An 18,406-nucleotide genomic window follows, 5' to 3' on the forward strand; every position below is an offset into this window, starting at 1 on the left:
TTTTGTCCCTTTCTGTCTGGACAACATTTTATGAATTCTTATCCTTCCTCTGTGTGTGTATATGTATGTATATATGTCTATGTATATCATATAAGGCAATCTTACCCCTTTTTATTGTGGGAAGCATCAGCATGATTGACCTATGTGAGCAGCAATGTTTACAGCTCAGGCAATCAGGCAAACTTTTTTTTTAATAGTGCTGGTTCTACAGAATCTTCTTAGTTCTGTAGAGCCAAGCATTTGACATGATCTTTGACCTTGACTCTCAACTCCACAGAAGCACTTGCTCTCACACCTTGCTGTAACATGCAAAAGCCTAATATGCCAGTTTTGTCTCAAGGAACGAGTGCTATATGTGCCTTCTATAGTAGCTTCCTGTTACAGTGCAGCACAGACTGCACAGACCTCAGTGAATTACTCAAGAAGAGTATGTGAAGGTGAAATTTTTCTGTGCTTCCCCTTGAGGCTGTCAGTCTAGTAGTTAGTCATGCTTGCTCACACCTACTGTTATCCTTATTATCATCATTAAGATATTATACTTCAGGTTATTGTTAAACCCACCATTAATGAAACTCTGTGGACTCTATTCAAGTTAGATTCCACACTGCTCTGTACTTTGTAAGGTGGCATGCAATGAGTGTCTTGTTCTGTCATCCCCTTGGTGCTGTTACCCAGTGTGTTGATCATGCCACTGACCCTGCCTGTCTGTCCTCTGGGGCTCCCTACAACCCTGCACTGCTGGGTCAGAAACTCTGGTCTTCCCCAGCCACGGCAGAGAGTTGGGGTAACAGTTCCCCGGTAGAGCAATTTTGACAATGTGAGGGCTCAGCTTTAAGACCATTGACAGCACCAAGGAACATAGCTCCAAAACATCAAATAAATCCATTTTACACTATATAAAAGTTTTACATAGAGAAAGCTAATAAGTTCAGCCCCCTTTATAAATGAGAGAGAGAGATGCACAGTAGTTGCTCCACCCCAGCTAACAATTGTTTATACTGGGCTTGATAATAAACCTAAATGTTGTATTAAGTATTAAAAGTAGGCTATAAGTGACTACAAGTGAAAACAGGCAGATCACAGTAAGTTATTAAGCCAAAATAAATCAAAACACGCCATCTAAGGAGCTTGTTACATTCAAATTCTTACCCTAATAGTTGTTCTAATCATCTCTCTCACAAGCTAGACAGCCTCCTAGCTTGACCCAGTCCTTCCTCCTGTTCAGTCTTAGCAGCCTTCTTGGGTGGTAATTGGGGGGTCTCCTGGTGTCTGGCCACTACACCCATTGTTTGTTTTCCCCCTTTTATATCCCTTTTGCCCAGTGCATGCATTCTTTGTTTTCTGTTCAAACTTTCCTCACTTTGTGTAGAAAAATACAAGAACAAAAATGGGCTTCAGCAATAGGTGGTCCGGCCACTTGTCTTTACAGGACCGATTACAGTGTGGGCTTATAACACAAAGAAACCCATTTATAGATCATTGTCTTGAGCACCGGGCCATTATGTCTCTAGCCTTCATGAGCACATTTAGCACTATAAACTGATCAACACTTCATATTTCTAATTTCACATACAAGACTGATACATGTACAAAAATAGAATATACACATTCAGCAAATCATTACATACTTTACATACAGATCGTCACATACTTTAGTAAATATACTTTCAGGCTGTGTCTACATTGGCACCCTTTTCTGGAAAAGGGATGCTAATGAGACAAGTCGGAATTGCAAATGCCGCGGGGGATTTAAATATCCCCCGCGGCATTTGCATGAACATGGCTGCCGCTTTTTTCTGGCTCGGGGCTTTGCCGGAGAAAAGCGCCAGTCTAGACGGGATCTTTTGGAAAATAATGCCTTTTCTGGAAGATCCCTTATTCCTGATTTTAAAAGGCATTATTTTCCAAAAGATCCCGTCTAGACTGGCGCTTTTCTCCGGCAAAGCCCCGAGCCAGAAAAAAGCGGCAGCCATGTTCATGCAAATGCCGCGGGGGATATTTAAATCCCCCGCAGCATTTGCAATTCCGACTTGTCTCATTAGCATCCCGTTTCCAGAAAAGGGTGCCAATGTAGACACAGCCTCATTCTCTCTTTTTACTGCAGCCCCAGCCTCCCAGTCATTTTGATACCCTACAAGCTAGTACTGGAGAGAAGACAAACTAATTCTAATTGTAGTCTCTCAGACAAATGGATTTTCCCTCTTCTCACTCCGCCACCTTCCCTACATCTTCTGCCAAGGGTTTGTACATATATTGTATGATGAGCTTTCATATTCTGCATGGTGTTGCCAATAGACTGTGGGTGGCTCACCAGCATTATTATAATTCTATATGTCTGTGTTTTCCACAGCTCTTGCCAAGAATTTTTATTCCTCTCTGGGACCTTCTGCCATTTCCTCCAATCCTACTACTCTTTCATCTCTCAATTATAGTTTCTATCCTGCAGTTTGCTAGTCACACTATAAAATTAATATAGTTAAGAAATTATATTGAGAGAGAGAGAGATTTTGTGTATATATGCAGATATACAGAATTGTCTGCTGTCGATCAATTTTCATTGTTAAAGTAATTGGATACACTCTCCTCCCCCACCTCCCTCTGTCAATACACACACAACTACATGAGTATGTTAAACTTTTGTCTTAGGGTATACATAGGTCATTTAAGGGTGTCAGCAGACTGAAGGTTAGGGGGTTGCTGTGGAAGTGTAAATGATGTGAGTTATTCATAGTTAGCAGTACACTCACTTCCCTTGTGACTTTGAGCAAGTGTGTTATCCTTTGTTTCAGATTCTCCATCTCTAAAGTGGAGATGCATCCTTATCCTGTTTTGGTTCAGTTAGCTGATGATTGTAATGCTCTTTAAAGGTTATGCATGTTACAGCAAAGTGATTGTTCAAAATGAATATTTAGGGCACATTCTGGAAGCTGTCAGAAAAGATTTGGAATATATCTGACTACCTACAGAGCACAGGAACTTCAAATATACACCGTGGCCCAATCAGCAGGCTCTATATAAAACCACCTTTAATTCCAAGACAAACTGCTACTGGATTGCCTCAGACTGAATACCATGGGTCCTTCAGTTAATGGTCTTTACTTTTTAATTCATTTAGGTTCCTTGGCCCAATTTCTGAGTATTTCCAGTTTTACAATGAGTGCTGGAACCAAAGAAGGCTGAAGAAAAGATGGCTTTATGCCTCCTTCATTCCCTGCATTCTGGGGCAATTTTTATCCTGCCCAGCCCTTGATGTCAGAGCAGCTTTGGGTCTGCTCAAATTTTTGTGCTGTTTCTGATAGCCCCCTAGGCCAGAGCACAGTGCTTTCTGGCCATGTTTTCTACCCCTGAAGTTAGGAGCATGACCAATGTAAGGTTACCTTTGTGGCCCTGTGTTGCATAAGGGTATTTCTTGGGGAGGTGTGTGCCCCCTTTGAACACCATAGCCGAACAGAAAATCGGTTCCTCTATGCTTGAAGAGTCTGCAATTGGGCTCTGTTGAGCATATTTTAGTGCCAAATTTAACAGTGCAAACGCTAACTCACAAAGAAATACTAATTGAAACCATTGTTTAAAATGAGAACTGTGCAATTGTCACTTGGTTTAGAATTTCTGACTGTTTTGTAATGTAAGATGGAAGACTGGTTCTCGGCGCTGGCATTTTGGCAAGAGAAACTTTCATTTTGGGGTCTTTGATTTGGATTAATCCTAGTTTCCTTGTGAAATAAAAAGGAAGAACCATTGCCTAGTTGTTAAAGCACAGAACTTGGAGACAGCCTAGTTTCTGTTCAGAATCTGATAATGACTTGCTGTATAACCTTAATCAGATCACTTATTCACTTGCCTCATTCTTCCCCATCTATAAAATGATGTTAATAATGTTTAATTGATGTGGAAGGAACTTAATTCATTAGATAGTTGTGATTCATTTTTCAGATTCTTGGATGGAAGGGGCCTCGGTATGCTAATTATTATTGCTGTTAATAGACTTGTTAGCTCATGATCATTTGGTTTAAGTGAATTGGCCTGCATGGGTCTCATTTATCTTCTCTCTATATAAAATGCTATGGCTTGACTGAATTGCATATGCCAAATAAAACAAACAAACATATGAAAAGTGCCCTCACATCTGACACAGATTTTCACCTGTCGGACTTGAATAGTTAGCTCCCCTTTCACCTCTAGAGGTGTTTGCACCAGTTCAGTGTTGGTACACATTGGTGGGAGCAGTTCAAGAGATGCTTGTGCTGTTCCACTACCTGCAACCTCCCCATTTTGTTACCATTAATGTAAAAATCTTTCTAACATTAAATAAGTTGAACCAAGTCCTTAAACATTTTCTTTTTGTGACAATCCAATAACTGCCACCCTTTTACTTTCTCTGCCTTTGATATCTCCAGTTTGAGCTGGTGTCCCTCTGGCGTACAGTACATTACCATGGGCGCTGACTTTAATTGTAGAAGGTATGGTATAAATAAATGTGCAGCAGCAAAGAGGCACTGCCAATGCAGTGCTGTCAGCTTTTTGTGTGGTAGTTTGTTTCTCTGTGGCTGTGGCTGGAATGTGCTTGTGTCTGTTTGCTTTGTCTGTTTCTGCTCAGACACATTTGGTGTTGGGTCCTTTAGAGAGTGGGGTGCTGGTGAAAGTGCTGGTTAGTCTCTGCTAGTTTTGTGTGTGGAGAGGAGCTGCATGATTCAACTGAAGTTACTTTTTTTTTCTGTGATGACATTTAAGGTAAAGTGACAGGTAAAGAATCAGTCAGAGTTAATGGTCTTTAGTTATATTTTCCATACAGACTGATATTTTATACGCATTTAAATTGCTCTCTCTTGAGTAAAGAAGTTAATCATTTCAACCAGCCTAGAACAAAACAATCTGATAAACACAGATTTTGGTTTTCCCAGGCACTTAAAATGTGCATGTCATACAGAAAGTGCAGGGGCAGAATTAATTATCACAGGTCAGATTCTCAGGGGAGGTAAACTGACAGAGTTGAAGATCTAGACCCAGATTTATTTTTTTCTTCACTGCTTAAAGGATAGAATTCCTAACTATTTTGTTCTTTGAGTGCTGCCCCCAAATACAGTAGATAGAAAACAAAGATCATTATCAGCTCATGACTATTTGATGGTATGTCTGAAGTAAGTTGTTGTTCTGAGTCCAGTTATGGAAAAAACAGATGTCAAGATCACAGCAAACTACCAGCAAGATTTTTGCACTGGAAGAATAAAAGCCTTGCCTCTTTGGATATTAGCAGTGGGACAGATTTTTTTCTTGCAGATGTTTGGGAGCAAAATGTACAATGCATGCTATAGCTAAACCAATGTAATTAAAGGCTTTTGTAAATTGATAATGTTGCAAATTCCGTGGTTTGTCTGCCCCTTTGATTTACTAACCTGAAAAAATCTTTAGAAGCCAGATGTCTTGAGTCTTCTGATTTAAGATTTAGTTCAGCTTTTGCTTTCACAGTGATACGTTTGTCACTCAGCAATACCTCTAGTGGTATGTAGAATACTAGTATTCATGTAGTGACTACAAGGGTATAAAGCTCCACTAAATGTGCAAATAATCTGTACATTGCAATTTTTAAAAAATGTTGACACATTTTGAATATTAACTCAATAGCAAGTTAAATTTTGTGATTAACCACGAGTCCATGTGGGTTGTACATATTCCATGTTTTCTATACAACACTTGCCCTTCATCCCGCCACAGCAAATGTTCATATAATACATGATACGCAGAGTGGGCAATCAAAAGAACCCAAAATGTCACTGTAATTGTCATTTTGTCTTCATGCACTCATGGGTCACTAACAAGCAATTGATCCTGCTTCAACATTTGAAAAAAGTAGGATTTTAAATGCTATGGTTGGATGGCAGGGTCCTATCCAAAAGATATCAAGAGATGCACTGGAACTAATGTGTTCTTTCATCTTAAGGAACCGAGGCAGAAATCTTCATTCGTGTATTAGTGTTGTCTTTAGTTTCTACAGTATATTGGCCCATAACATAACTCCGCTTTCTCAAAGAAGGCTCTGGATAAGAATGGTAGAGTTTGCTGCACGTGAGACGAGCTACAGTGATCAAGCTATGTGGGGGATCTAAGACTGGCATAGTTGAAGGCACTGCAGGTCAGGAATGAGGTGACTCTCTGACCCGTCAGGTGACCCAAGTCCGGAATTGCAAGGGATGCTGCAGGTCAGGATTGAGGTGTTGGATACAGAGCTTTTGATAGAATTGTGCGGGTGGGACAGTAATGTAATATGTGGAGGATAGAGGAGGGAAGATTGCAGGTGAGAATTGTTAGCTCATAGCATTAGCATAGCTCTTCATAGGGGAAACTTGCATATCAGCAGCTGTCACTGTGGCTGTGTGTGGCCAACTCTTTCAGAAGCACCAGTGTTGCAGACAAATGCTTTTTATTTTGTTTAGTTTTAAGTGATCGTGTTTGGCTGAGTTGGATCACCTAGCTGCAGAGACAAAAACTGAAATGTGATTCAGTGGCTGATGGAGACAGCACTTATTTAATACTTAGATTTTGGCACTAATGCCCTGCTTTCTGCCAATGCTGTGCACAGCATCGAATTCTAAGCAGTGTCAAAGAACAGCTCTGCAAAGAAGAGTTTTCCACATTCAGTATCTTGATGTCTATAAACCAATAGCATCATAGCTGTTGGTGGGTGTAGAACGTTTTGGTATAGAACATCTATTCAGGTTCAAATAGCACGAGATATACCAGCTATGTCTAGCTTAAATTGAGCCACATACAATATATCATGTAAAAATGAGAAAATAGAATGGATGCAAATGAAAACTAGAGTGTGAGACAGAGTCCAGTAACACAGAAATGCACTGGTCCATTATTCTCAGGCAACCATTTCTCTGAGTGTACCAAGATCCTGCCAGCGACATTGAATTAAATATAATTATTAAAACACACCCTAAGTTGCTACCTGAAGTAGGTCACAGGAAGCAACAGAGACTGAGGGAATAATATGTCTCACTCCACTGTTAATGGAGAGGTGGCATCTTCTTTGAATTAGAACATGGCTCGTGCACACAATTCACGTACCACAGTGTGTTTTAAAGCCTTAAGAATTTTCAGGGTCTAACCTCTCTGATTTTATTTCAGTTACAGCCTAGAAGGCCTAGCAGGAGACTCCAATGATAACAAGAAGCCCTCCTCAAATTTAGAGACTTCCTCTTTGAGTTGCAAAGACCTTAGGCCAAGTCCACTTGCTAGCGATGACCGTGGCTCCTTGGTCTCGCTCACTGAAGAAGAAGTCGAATCTGAGCAGGGGGAAAGCAGAGGGTTTGACCGTCAGGTAAAGCTGTTCTTTTATTATTGTTGGGTTTTCATAAAATGCTTGAACAAAGACTCCCAAACTTTGCCTGAGTGAATGTCCTTTTTGCATGCATAATGCAGTGATGTTCAATAGGGATGTTAAATATTGATTCATCAGCTAATCAAGTAGTCAATGGAATTTCCATTGACTACTCAATTAGTCAGTAAGTGGGGAAGGTGAAGCGGAGTGCTGGGTCCTGACTGCTGACCCTCTGCCATTTAAATGTAGTAAGTGATGCATTGTTCTTGCTACATTTAAAAGGCAGAGGCTCAGCAATCGGGACCCCGCGCAAGCACTGCAGCTCTGCGTCCCCTGTCCCCCCTCCTGCACTGCGGAGACGGTGCTCGGGGGAACTGGCTTTTAAGCCAGCTCCTCTCAGCACCAGCTCCTGTTCTCCCTCCCCTGCCCCCCCCCCCCCAACCTTGCTGCCTCTCATATAGAGGCAGCAACGGGAGTGGAAATGCAAGTAGTTGACTCGACTACCCAATAAACCTAGGCTTATTGGATAGTTGGCTATTCGACTTCTCTTTTACATCCCTAATGTTCTCATCTTTAATATAGAGATGTGCCTGACAGAGGCTAAGAGACCTTGCATGCATCACTCCCACTTGATTGAAGCAGCTTTGCTTCTCAGCCATGGAGGCTGCATGGTTAAACCCTGAGTTCATGCCACTGATTGGGTGGTCTTCGAAAAGTCACTTTGCTTCTATATAATGGAGTTAATAACACTTCTCCCATCGAAGTGTTATGAGGTTTAAAAAATAATATTTGTGAGGCAGTTTGAGGATATGAAGCATATTTAAGTACTGTTTTATCTGGTAAGTTTTTAAGGTTTATACTCATGGGCTATGTCTAGACTGGCATGATTTTCCGGAAATGCTTTTAACGGAAAAGTTTTCCGTTAAAAGCATTTGCGGAAAAGAGCGTCTAGATTGGCACGGACGCTTTTCCGCAAAAGCACTTTTTGAGGAACAGCGTCTGTGCCAATCTAGGCACGCTTTTGTGCAAAAAAGCCCCGATCGCCATTTTCGCCACTGGGGCTTTTTTGCGCAAAACAAATCTGAGCTGTGTACACTGGCCCTTTTGCGCGAATGGGAGCAGCATAATATTTCCGCAAGAAGCACTGATTTCAGACAGTAGGAAGTCAGTGTTCTTGCGGAAATTCAATTGGCCAGTGTAGACAGCTGGGAAGTTTTTCCGCAAAAGCGACTGCTTTTGCGGAAAAACTTGCCAGTCTAAACACAGCCATAATGTACAAGAAATTGAGAACCTTCCTCTTTCCTAATAACCTATATTCTGATTTTAGTGGTCTCATCCTACTGTTAAAAGCAGCAACAACATGCAATGTCATACATGTGGAATTATGCAAATTTTGGTTCACCTGCGTAGAGAGGAGATAAATGATGATGATTTAATCAGGAAAGATGGGCCTGTGTTCTGAAGACATGTATCTTCAAACTTTATCAACAAGGGAAATATATTAAATGGGCTGAATATTTGAAAGCCACACTTCCACCATAACACTCCTCTGAGCAGACACAAAAGAACTGGTGATTATATAGATGCCCACTTAGCTGCCAGAGATCGCCTTTGATTGATTGATCCTGGCATATTGATTTTCTCTGGTACCTTCATGAGTCGCACACAGAGGAAATGGTACAACTGACACTTGAGCTTCAAAGTGGTGTTGAAAGTGGTGTTTGAGTTATAGTCTAAGTAAACCGTTGCTTTCCAAGGAGAAGGGAGTAACAAGGGCTCACAAGAAATGATCTGAGAGCGCTGACATTACAATGTGGGATTGTAGGTATTAACGATTGCTTTGATAAATGCTGTTCCTTGAAGGCCCATTGTTACAGTTACAAATCCTTAGTGTTGTACTTTTGCCATTTTGTACCATTCGCCAGTCTGTAACCTTGATTCATGAGTTCCCAATTAATAATTTAAGGATAAGGAATAGAATCAAACTGCATTGTTTAAAGTTTGAGCTTTTGGGGCAATAACAGATAATGTAATGGAAGAGTGCCAGTGACATAGTGAAGGACAGCATTCATTCAAGACTTTATTTAAAATAAAATAATTGAAGAAAACAGACATTGCAGTATAACCATCCACTGCTTTTAGATCCATATTACAGGATAAAATGGTGCATCCAAAGTGGTCAGTCCCTGGATGAGGAAAATCCTTACTTTGATGGTACCCAAATGGAGGATGAGCTTGCTAAGCTAAAACTAGCTTACTACCTTTTATATAATCAGTTATAATAACATGCCTTAATTAATTAGTACTAGGCCTACCATTTACCATAATTAAATATTTTTTATTTTCTCATTGGCTGTTTAATATTACACATAATCTTATGTAATGTCTACATAAATATCATTCCAGTAGCTATCAATACAGATAGCATTCTTTCAAAACGTTCATATTTTGTCTAAAATACTTTTTATAACTAATTAAAACCAAAACCTGTTTACCATATGACCTAGGATTGTGTTCGAATTTATCTTTAACTTGCCTCTATATTCTCTCACTTTACTCATATTTTATTAGGCCTTATCAAGCCCAAATTTAAGGCCTCAAATCATATTTTCTACTTACATTTCAGCACAGTTCTGTTTAACAAAAGCAAATATTGTCTCCATAGATTACAGCTGGAGGGGTTGAAATCACTGCAGTATTTTCATTGATTATCAGACAATAAACAACATACATTTTAATGGCTGGCCAGCGAGGGAAATAACCTGTGCTTGCCTTTATTTTTGTTACATACTTAACATTGTTTCACATTTTTAAAGATGTTGCATTTCACTTTTACAATTCCTCCATGTGCTTGTCATGTTACATTTCCCCACATTTGTGCTTTACTACCGTACTTGGGCCCACTCATTTGGGGAAGATAAGCTTGGGTGTTTTAATGCCCCAGTATTTAAAGGGATGGGCAACTGAAACATTTAAACATTAGACAGTAATCTGCAGTTGGGGTGAGGGTATTGCTTGGCATATCTGCTTAGTATAATTGTTTTCCATTCCACAGATACGCCAAAGATCGCAGCCACATGGATTTAGTTTCTGTGCTTCTCCCACTTCCTCACCGCTGACCAAATCCATTTCGCTAATGACAATCATTCAGCCAGGACTGGACAGTGAGTAAACATAACTTACCATCTTCTTTATCATCCCATGCACAGTATTTATGTACCCTTGCTAACACCCCAAAATAGAGTCCCTCAAATACCTTTTCTTTCTTTCCAATGTTACTTGAGGTTGAAGTACTTTTTTTTACTGTATTTAATTACAGAGGATGGGCATCTCTCATTTTTAGACCCAAATGTAACCCCTGGCATACGTACAGTTATTTTTCTCTGTTAACATAAATTATTGGTATCAGAACCAATGTTTCTTGAGTGTATTGTAAAAGCCTGTTATGTTCATAATAACTTTTCTATCCTTTTTTAATTTCTTCCTCTGCTGCTAATATATTTCCTCATTTGAGGTATTACTTCTGTACCTTCTGTATCTTCGAAAGTTTAGAAATGTATAGACATGAAATCTGAATCTTCTGCATCCTCATGAGAAAAGCCATAAGGCTAGTGTTTAGATCGGAGAGAGAATGGCCTTCCTGATATTTGTTCTCTAAAGGAATTTACGTATTATCCTGATCAACCTTTCTGTAGGCTGACTGGCATAACTTTAAGCTGCAAGCTTTGAGGAGAAGGAACAGATGCAGAGGTGAAATTTCAAAAGTCCGGGGTGCTTTTCTTAAATTAGTGTCTGTGAAAGAATAAGTAGTTTGCAAAATCGTCTTTATTCCAGGAGTGCTTGAGAAGATTACGCACGTCTGCTCACTCATTCTTGGCCAGAGGGTGTATTTGGTCTGCTTCTGTACAATTTCCTATTGGCTTTCTGAAACCAGCTCTGAGCTATTTCTTATTACTGAAATGCATACGGTCTGTAGTTGATCTTTACGTATTGTGGATTACATTGTACTAAAAATAACCAATCCGGTTTTGGCCCATTGGTCAAAATCATCCAAATAAAATTAATAGAATTACGCAAGAAATGTATTTGACCTTATAAAAAACAATTCTGTTTCACATAAATTCAACCTGGTACTCCTCTCCTGAACTCAGTGAAAAAACAGTTGCTCAGTAAGGCATCAGACCCAAAGGGACCTGTTCCTAGTGAGAAGACATGCTTAAAGAAGAGAGTTTTATTTCGTTTGGAAGCTTGTTGGAAAAACCATACAGAGAGGGTGCCTTGTGACACTTTTTAGTTCATTGCCCTCATTCTTCCATGATTAATAAGCATGTGGTCTAAAGTATATGTCCCATAGCAACAGTAACCAAAATACCACTAAATCCATCCAATAAAAAAATACATCTTACTCTATATTATGTCACACCCTCTTTCCGCCTTTTGCTCAAGCCCTTTATTTTTTTTAAGCAAACATTTTGTTGGCACCATTTCCAGTTGCTAACCAAGCTCTATAAATTACAGAGTCTCAGAAAAGCCAAGCTGTTTAGGGGACCAGAAAGCTTGGCAACCTAATACTTTTTTCCTCATTACTTGGAAACTTTCTGTCAGGCTCCCTGAGGAGATTGCATCAGTAGTAGACATGCACCACTGCATTTTCAAGTAAACTGTAACCCATTTTACAAAGAGATTTTCCTCATAATGCACATTATAGGTACCAGCAAGACCTGAATTGGGAGCAGATAAACTTGTTTACAGATACCTTCCTTTTATATATTTGTTTTGGCTAAATAATGTCAGCCCATTCTCTATACACAAGGGGTGCGTCTAGATTGGCAAGATTTTGCGCAAAAGCAATTGCTTTTGTGCAAAAACTTGCCAGCTCTCTACACTGGCCGCTTGAATTTGCGCAAGAGCACTGACGTTCTAATGTAAGAATTCAGTGCTTCATGCACAGATACTTTGACGCTCCCTCTCAGGGATAAGCCCTCTTGCGCAAGAATACTTGCACAAGAGGACCAGTGTAGATGGGCACCTTAATTTTTTGCTCAAGAAAGCCCGATGGCTAAAATGGCCATCAGAGCTTTCTTGTGCAAAAGCGCGTCTATACTGGGCACGGATGCTTTTGCACAAAAAGTGCTTTGTGCAAAAGCATCCGTGCCAATCGAGATGTTCTTTGCGGAAATACTTTTAACTGAAAAACTTTTCTGTTAAAAGTATTTCCACAAAATCATGCCAGTCTAGATGCAGCCACCGAATGAAAGTGGGAACTCAAACAGAAAGCTGGGGAAATGGAAAATTGTTCCTGTTCAGGGGTAGAATAGTAAGGTCAGTCTGGTGGCTAGAGCTGGGCCAAATTTAGGGCCTACATTTTAAAAACTGACAATTTTCAAAATTCAGAACTTTCTGATTGGCTGATTAGAAGCCTAATTATTACAGAGCAAGTGCTTGGAGCATTCTGAAAATCAGGTCCCTTTAAAATGTTTGAAGCAAGACAGTTAAACAGTAAGGCATCCAAACTTAAGTCATTTTGACAATTTTCATGATAAGATCTGTTCCCAGCTCTGCCACTTACTGAGTGTGGAAACTTGGGTAAAACACTTCACCCTTCACTGTCTCCATTTCATCTTCATCATCATCATCATCACCACAAATCCCAAAGGGATGTAGGCTCCTTGTGGAACAAGTCACTCAGATCAGTCTCCATCACAGTCATCTTTAAACGAGAATGATGATCATTCTTACCAGCCAAATGGTGTTGAAACTTAATGTTGGTGAAGTGCTTTTCTCCTCTTTGTTGTAGGGTCTCATGGTATAATATATTACTTTTATTGTATTTCCAAAACTGAACATTAATATCTTCATTACAGCATACTTAGATATACAAGAATAAATTTCAGTGACTTCCAAAAGTAAATAAAATCTAGAACAACTGTTAATTGTCCGTGATATTCTGTCTACTTGAATAATTTTAGAAGAGCATAAAAACAGCCCTGCTAGGTCAGACCAAAGGTCCATCTAGCCCACAGTCTTGTCGTCCAACAGTGTCCAATGCCAGGTGACCCAGAGGGAATGAACAGAGCAGATAATTGTCAAGTGACTCAACACCTGTTGTCCATTCTCAGCTTCTGGCAAACGGATTAGACACACCATCCCTGCCCATCCTGACTAGCAGCTATTGAGGGACCTATCTTCCATGAAATTATATAGTTCTTTTTTGATTCTTCTTATAGTCTCAGCCTTCAAAACATCCTTTGGCAAAGAGTTCCACATGCTTTTTATGCATTGTGTGAAGAAATATTTCCTTTGCTTTGTTTTAAACCTGTTACCGATTCATTTTATTTGGTGACCCTTAGTTCTTGTGTTATGCCACATGCTATGAAATAAAGTTTATCCCAAATACTGCAAGGGAAGAAAACACTTTGTTCTGCACAAAAGATTTAAAAATAAAATCCAGCTAGATAAATGCTTAGAGGATTTTTGGCCTTATCTTGGTCTCTGTACGTGCATTGTCATGTGTTGGTTTGGGAGCCATTTGTAGAATTGCACTTCATCTAAACCCTTCAGATCTGTTGTCCCACCGCATCCAGGCTATCCAGAAGGAGTTGGCTGGTGGTGATGCTCTTAATATTCAGAAATGTTAATGCTACAGCATTTTATATACAGGCAGTCCCCAGGTTACGTACAAGATAGGGACTGTAGGTTTGTTCTTAAGTTGAATCTGTATGTAAGTCGGAACTGGCGTCCAGATTCAGCCGCTGCTGAAACTGACCGCCAGTTCTGACTTACATACAGAATCAACTTAAGAACCCCAAGCCTCCCCAAGTCAGCTGCTGCTGAAACTGATCAGCAGCTGATTCCAGGAAGCCTGAGGCAGACCAACTCTGCCTCGGGCTTCCTGTAGTCAGCGCTGGTCAGTTTCAGCAGCGGCTAAATCAGGACCAACCCAGCAGCACCCCATCTGCTCTGCCCCAGGCGTCCTGATTCAGCCGCTGCTGAAACTGACCAGCAGCGGCTGAATCAGGACCAGAGCAGCTGGGGTGCTGCTGGGTTGGACCAGTAGTGCCCAGAGCGGCGCTGCGGGACCAACCAGCAGCGCCCCAGCTGCTCTGCCAAAGGTGTCCGGAGAAAAGTCTAGTCTGCTGGGGGGGGGGGGGGCATACTAGCTGCGCCCCCACCACCCCAGCAGACCAGGAAGACAAGGGCGGCGGACCGAGATGCACCGCGGTCCTGCCGCCTGGGTCCTCTGCAGCTTTGCTCCCCGTCTCCCTGGTCTGCTGGAGACCAGCAGACCAGGGAGACGGGGAGCAAAGCCTCTGAGGACGCCGGCAGCGGGACAGCCGCGGGGCGTCTGGGCTGTCCTGCTGCCGGCTTCCCCCGCGGCTTTGCAAAGCCTCGGGAAAGCCGGCAGCGGAGCAGTCCAGGCGGCTTGGGCTGCCCCGCTGCCCGAGCCCCTCCACGGCTTTGCTCTGCGTCTTCCTGGTCTGCAGACCAGGGAGACGCAGAGCAAAGCCCCAGAGTACATGGGCGGCAGGACCACGAGGTCCCGCAGTCCGTGTACTCTGGGGCAGCCCCGTTTGTAACTGCGGATCCGACATAAGTCGGATCCGCGTAAGTCGGGGACTGCCTGTAATCTGAGAGTTCACAAGAGTGGTTGGCTGGAATATGCAGAAAGCTGCTCTCAACTTCGGAATATCACATTTCTAATGAGAACTGTTTTAAAGTCAGGAACTGCTAAAAATAAAAATAACTAAACTGAAGTAAGAACTAAGCTATGCCTGTGGAACATTTTCTCTCTGTTTAAAATATTGCTGCTACTCTTTTTTTGCTCTTTGAGAACAGTCTGACAAAATAGTAATTTAAAAAGAAGAACAAATAATTCTTTGCGGTTATGGTATTCAGAGCCAGGATTCAGGGAACTTGAGTGATTTGTTTGTCTATCAGCAAGTTTAATAGGGTATATGAATAAAACTAAAACTTAGCTTTGCCTGCAAATGTCCCAGTTAAATGCGTTCCACTGGGAAACGCTTCTCAGAATGTTTTATGTTAAGTAGTGCATTTGGTTCTTGAATGTGTCACATGACCTTGGCCAGTCCTTCCAATGCATGAGCAGAGGCAATTTTTCATCATGTTGCTTATTTTTGCGTTCTGAATTTCATTTTTGTCTTAAAGTACTGAAAACTCTTTATAAGTGGTCAAAAAGATGTTTGTTTTTTAAAACTCCTTTTCATTTGTTTCTTGAAAACTGAAATTTGGTTTGTTGGTATTTTTCCTCTATTGTGCATGCATCTGAGAGAGGACTGCTCACGAGCTCTAGGATATATGCACTGATTTGTTATCATGGCCTTGCTCACAAGGGCTGAGTTGTGTTTTGTAGGCATTACTAGAATGCTTAAGAAAATAAAGCATTACAGCATTTTGTAAGTATTATGGGGTAAAAGGCATGAGCACTAAAGCATTACATTGATCTTGAAGACAGGTTTTTAAAAGATAGGTTACATTTTTGACCCACTAATTGTCCCTATAGGTAGCTACCAAAGTTATCATTCCCTTTTCTATAGTGCAGCTAACAGCAGTATTCCAAATATATGTGCTATCTTATTTCTGCTTGGTTGCTCTTTGAAGGAAGGGCCACTTTTGCATGTCTCTAAATTGCACTGAAAGGAAATTGCATCTAGTCCTCATAAATTCTTGAAACTATGCTCATTTCAAGTTAAGAATATCAGTTTTCCCTCTTTCTCCTTTTTTTCTTGTATTTTATCATACGGAAAATCCTTGTAGTGTTTAATAGAAAATAATGCCCACCCTATAGAACTTAATAGGGAATCATCATATCTGTGCTGTAGAATTCTGTGCTATGGCTAAACGTCTAATAGAAATTCCTCGCCATTCTGTATGTTCGTTAAGAGTAACTTTGTAGGATGCTTCTAAATATATATTGATTTTATCTGTATTAAAGTCCATAGTACTTTTCTATAAGAGTTGTTGTTAGAACACTATGGTTAAAGTTAGAGTGTCTACTGCTATTGATTCGCTTATTTTAAAATAAATTCATTTTAAAAAGCCAGCAGAATAGAATCCTCTTCATTTGTGTAGATTTAAGAGAGTTAGTACTGAAAAATGCCAGGAGGTATTGGCCCTGGTTGCTAGAACACGCAGCCCTATGATAAATCTTGTCATTTCACAAATTGCATTAAAATAAGGAAATGCAAAGGGCTGAAGTATTTAACATAATTATCCTTACAAGTTTTTGGTAGCTTTAATCCTGTTACAGGGTCCACACCACAAAATAATTTGTCATCCTAGTTGGCAGACCTCATTAAAGTTGAACCGAATAAGCCATGGGGATTCATCCTCCCTACAAGTAGTTCCCTTAGAACAAGAATGATGCACATTGAAAGAGAATCGTAAGAGGAAAGCTGCTGCTGTGAATGCTATATTTGTTTGAAAGATAAACAAGAGAATTTAGCTCTCCGGTGCTGTGCTATCAATCCAGCTTAAAAGTAACTGGATTTTTTGAGTGGTGATGGTTGCAAGAACACTAAATAAATAGAGCTAACGGTTCAGCAAAATTGTGTGACTGCAGTAGCACCTGGTATGCCATTTAAATGAAGAATTTGTGCCTCTTAATCCACATTTTGAAACATAGAAATGGAGTGCACTGAATTGGTTCCTTCACAATTGATCAATTCAGTAGGTGCTGGTTATTCAGGGATCTGTCTGATGAATTCTTCTGTGTTTGGAAACATAATTGTTCAGACATAATATTCTATTGAGCGCTGTTAAAAAAAAGCTGCCATTGAAAATAAAAGAAACCTGGATCTCAACATTATGACTTGAAGTACACTTGCACCTTTTACAATAAAAATGAAAACACACTGAATTCTTTGCTCTGTATGCTCTTTCTGAAGCCAGCTGCTCTGCCGACATTTATTTTGCTTTATACTTAGTTTGCTTTTGGCTGCATTCGTCTCCCTTTTATTATTAAATCCATTTTCATGCATGCTCTAATGTCTGCTGTTAACCCACTTCTCAGCCCAGAGACGGACTCGACCATCCAGACGAATCTCCTTCTCCTTCAACATCTCTCCGCTCATTCCTAAGTCTAAAACTCTCTTTTCTATTGGCTCTTCTTCCAGTGATGAGGAGGAGGAGTTGAATAGTAAGTAATCATTTTACGTGAACTGCAGCCATTTGGGGTGGAGATAAAGGGAAGGTATTTCTGCTTTTTAGATCTTGCTGTTTAACTCGTGAGCATTAAACTAGTCTTTCCATTGCATGATGCCTAACCATATAACCTTGATCATTGTGTCTGAATGCTTCACTAGCGGCAGAAGGATAGGATTCTTATCCAGAAATTTTAATATTCTAACTTGACTTTCTCAGCGGATCAGTTTTTGATGTGTTCATAGTATTCTTCCTTTCTGACACATCAAAAAGGTGTTATAAAGATTGATTTTTATCAGGTCAGTGAATGTGTTGTATCTACTGCTATGGGCATGGAAGATACCATTGTGGCTATTCCAGCAACCTGGGATTATCAGTAGAGATGGGACCCCAAATCATGTGTGTGGATCTGAATGCTCATAATCCGCATGAGTGAGAGTGTACCCATTAGGGTCATTTGCAGTCTGAGCATTGACTCAGATTAGAATGTCACCGCTTCCCCAGTTGTCCAGTAAATTAAAAGTATACCCTCTGAGCCAAACACGCTCTAGCTTGGGGTTTTTAAAATCTGAGTTCAGATTGTCTGGTTGAGAGCACACTTTCAGGGTTTTTCCTCCTGCAGAACAAAGATGTTCATGTGATGATTTTGATTTTTGATTGATCTGGGGGTTTTGTTATGCCGTACCCACTCTTTACAGTAAAAGGGACTTCCCCCCAGTCAGACTTTAAAATAAAATAAATCATCTTGCCAGAGCGCAGAAGGACCATTTTAAATCAGAATAGTCCAGCTTGTGTTATGATCTTTTCCTCAACCATCCCGTTGTGACCAGTGAGCTTTAAACATTGAGTTTATTACTGCCCTAGAACATAGAATCCTAAAATCCTAGAACTGGAAGGAGCCTTGAGAGGTTATCAAGTCCA

The 18,406-nt window shown here is 40.5% G+C and overlaps 1 protein-coding gene across 12 annotated transcripts in view; it reads left to right on the forward strand.

The window, feature by feature from the left end:
- AKAP13 (A-kinase anchoring protein 13) overlaps nucleotides 1–18,406 on the forward strand; it is a 374,025-nt gene that overhangs the window by 288,608 nt on the left and 67,011 nt on the right. For 8 of the 12 annotated variants that reach the window (XM_075897023.1, XM_075897024.1, XM_075897025.1 and 5 more), the window contains 4 exons: nucleotides 4,398–4,460; nucleotides 7,132–7,324; nucleotides 10,380–10,488; nucleotides 17,355–17,480. In XM_075897023.1, coding sequence (XP_075753138.1) covers nucleotides 4,398–4,460; nucleotides 7,132–7,324; nucleotides 10,380–10,488; nucleotides 17,355–17,480 — 491 coding nt within the window. The remainder of the gene's footprint in view (nucleotides 1–4,397; nucleotides 4,461–7,131; nucleotides 7,325–10,379; nucleotides 10,489–17,354; nucleotides 17,481–18,406) is intronic. The other 4 variants (XM_075897026.1, XM_075897027.1, XM_075897033.1 and 1 more) reach the window with 2 other exon arrangements.

This window comes from Pelodiscus sinensis, chromosome 14 (assembly GCF_049634645.1).
Source record: "Pelodiscus sinensis isolate JC-2024 chromosome 14, ASM4963464v1, whole genome shotgun sequence".
NCBI classification, from domain to species: domain Eukaryota; kingdom Metazoa; phylum Chordata; order Testudines; family Trionychidae; genus Pelodiscus; species Pelodiscus sinensis.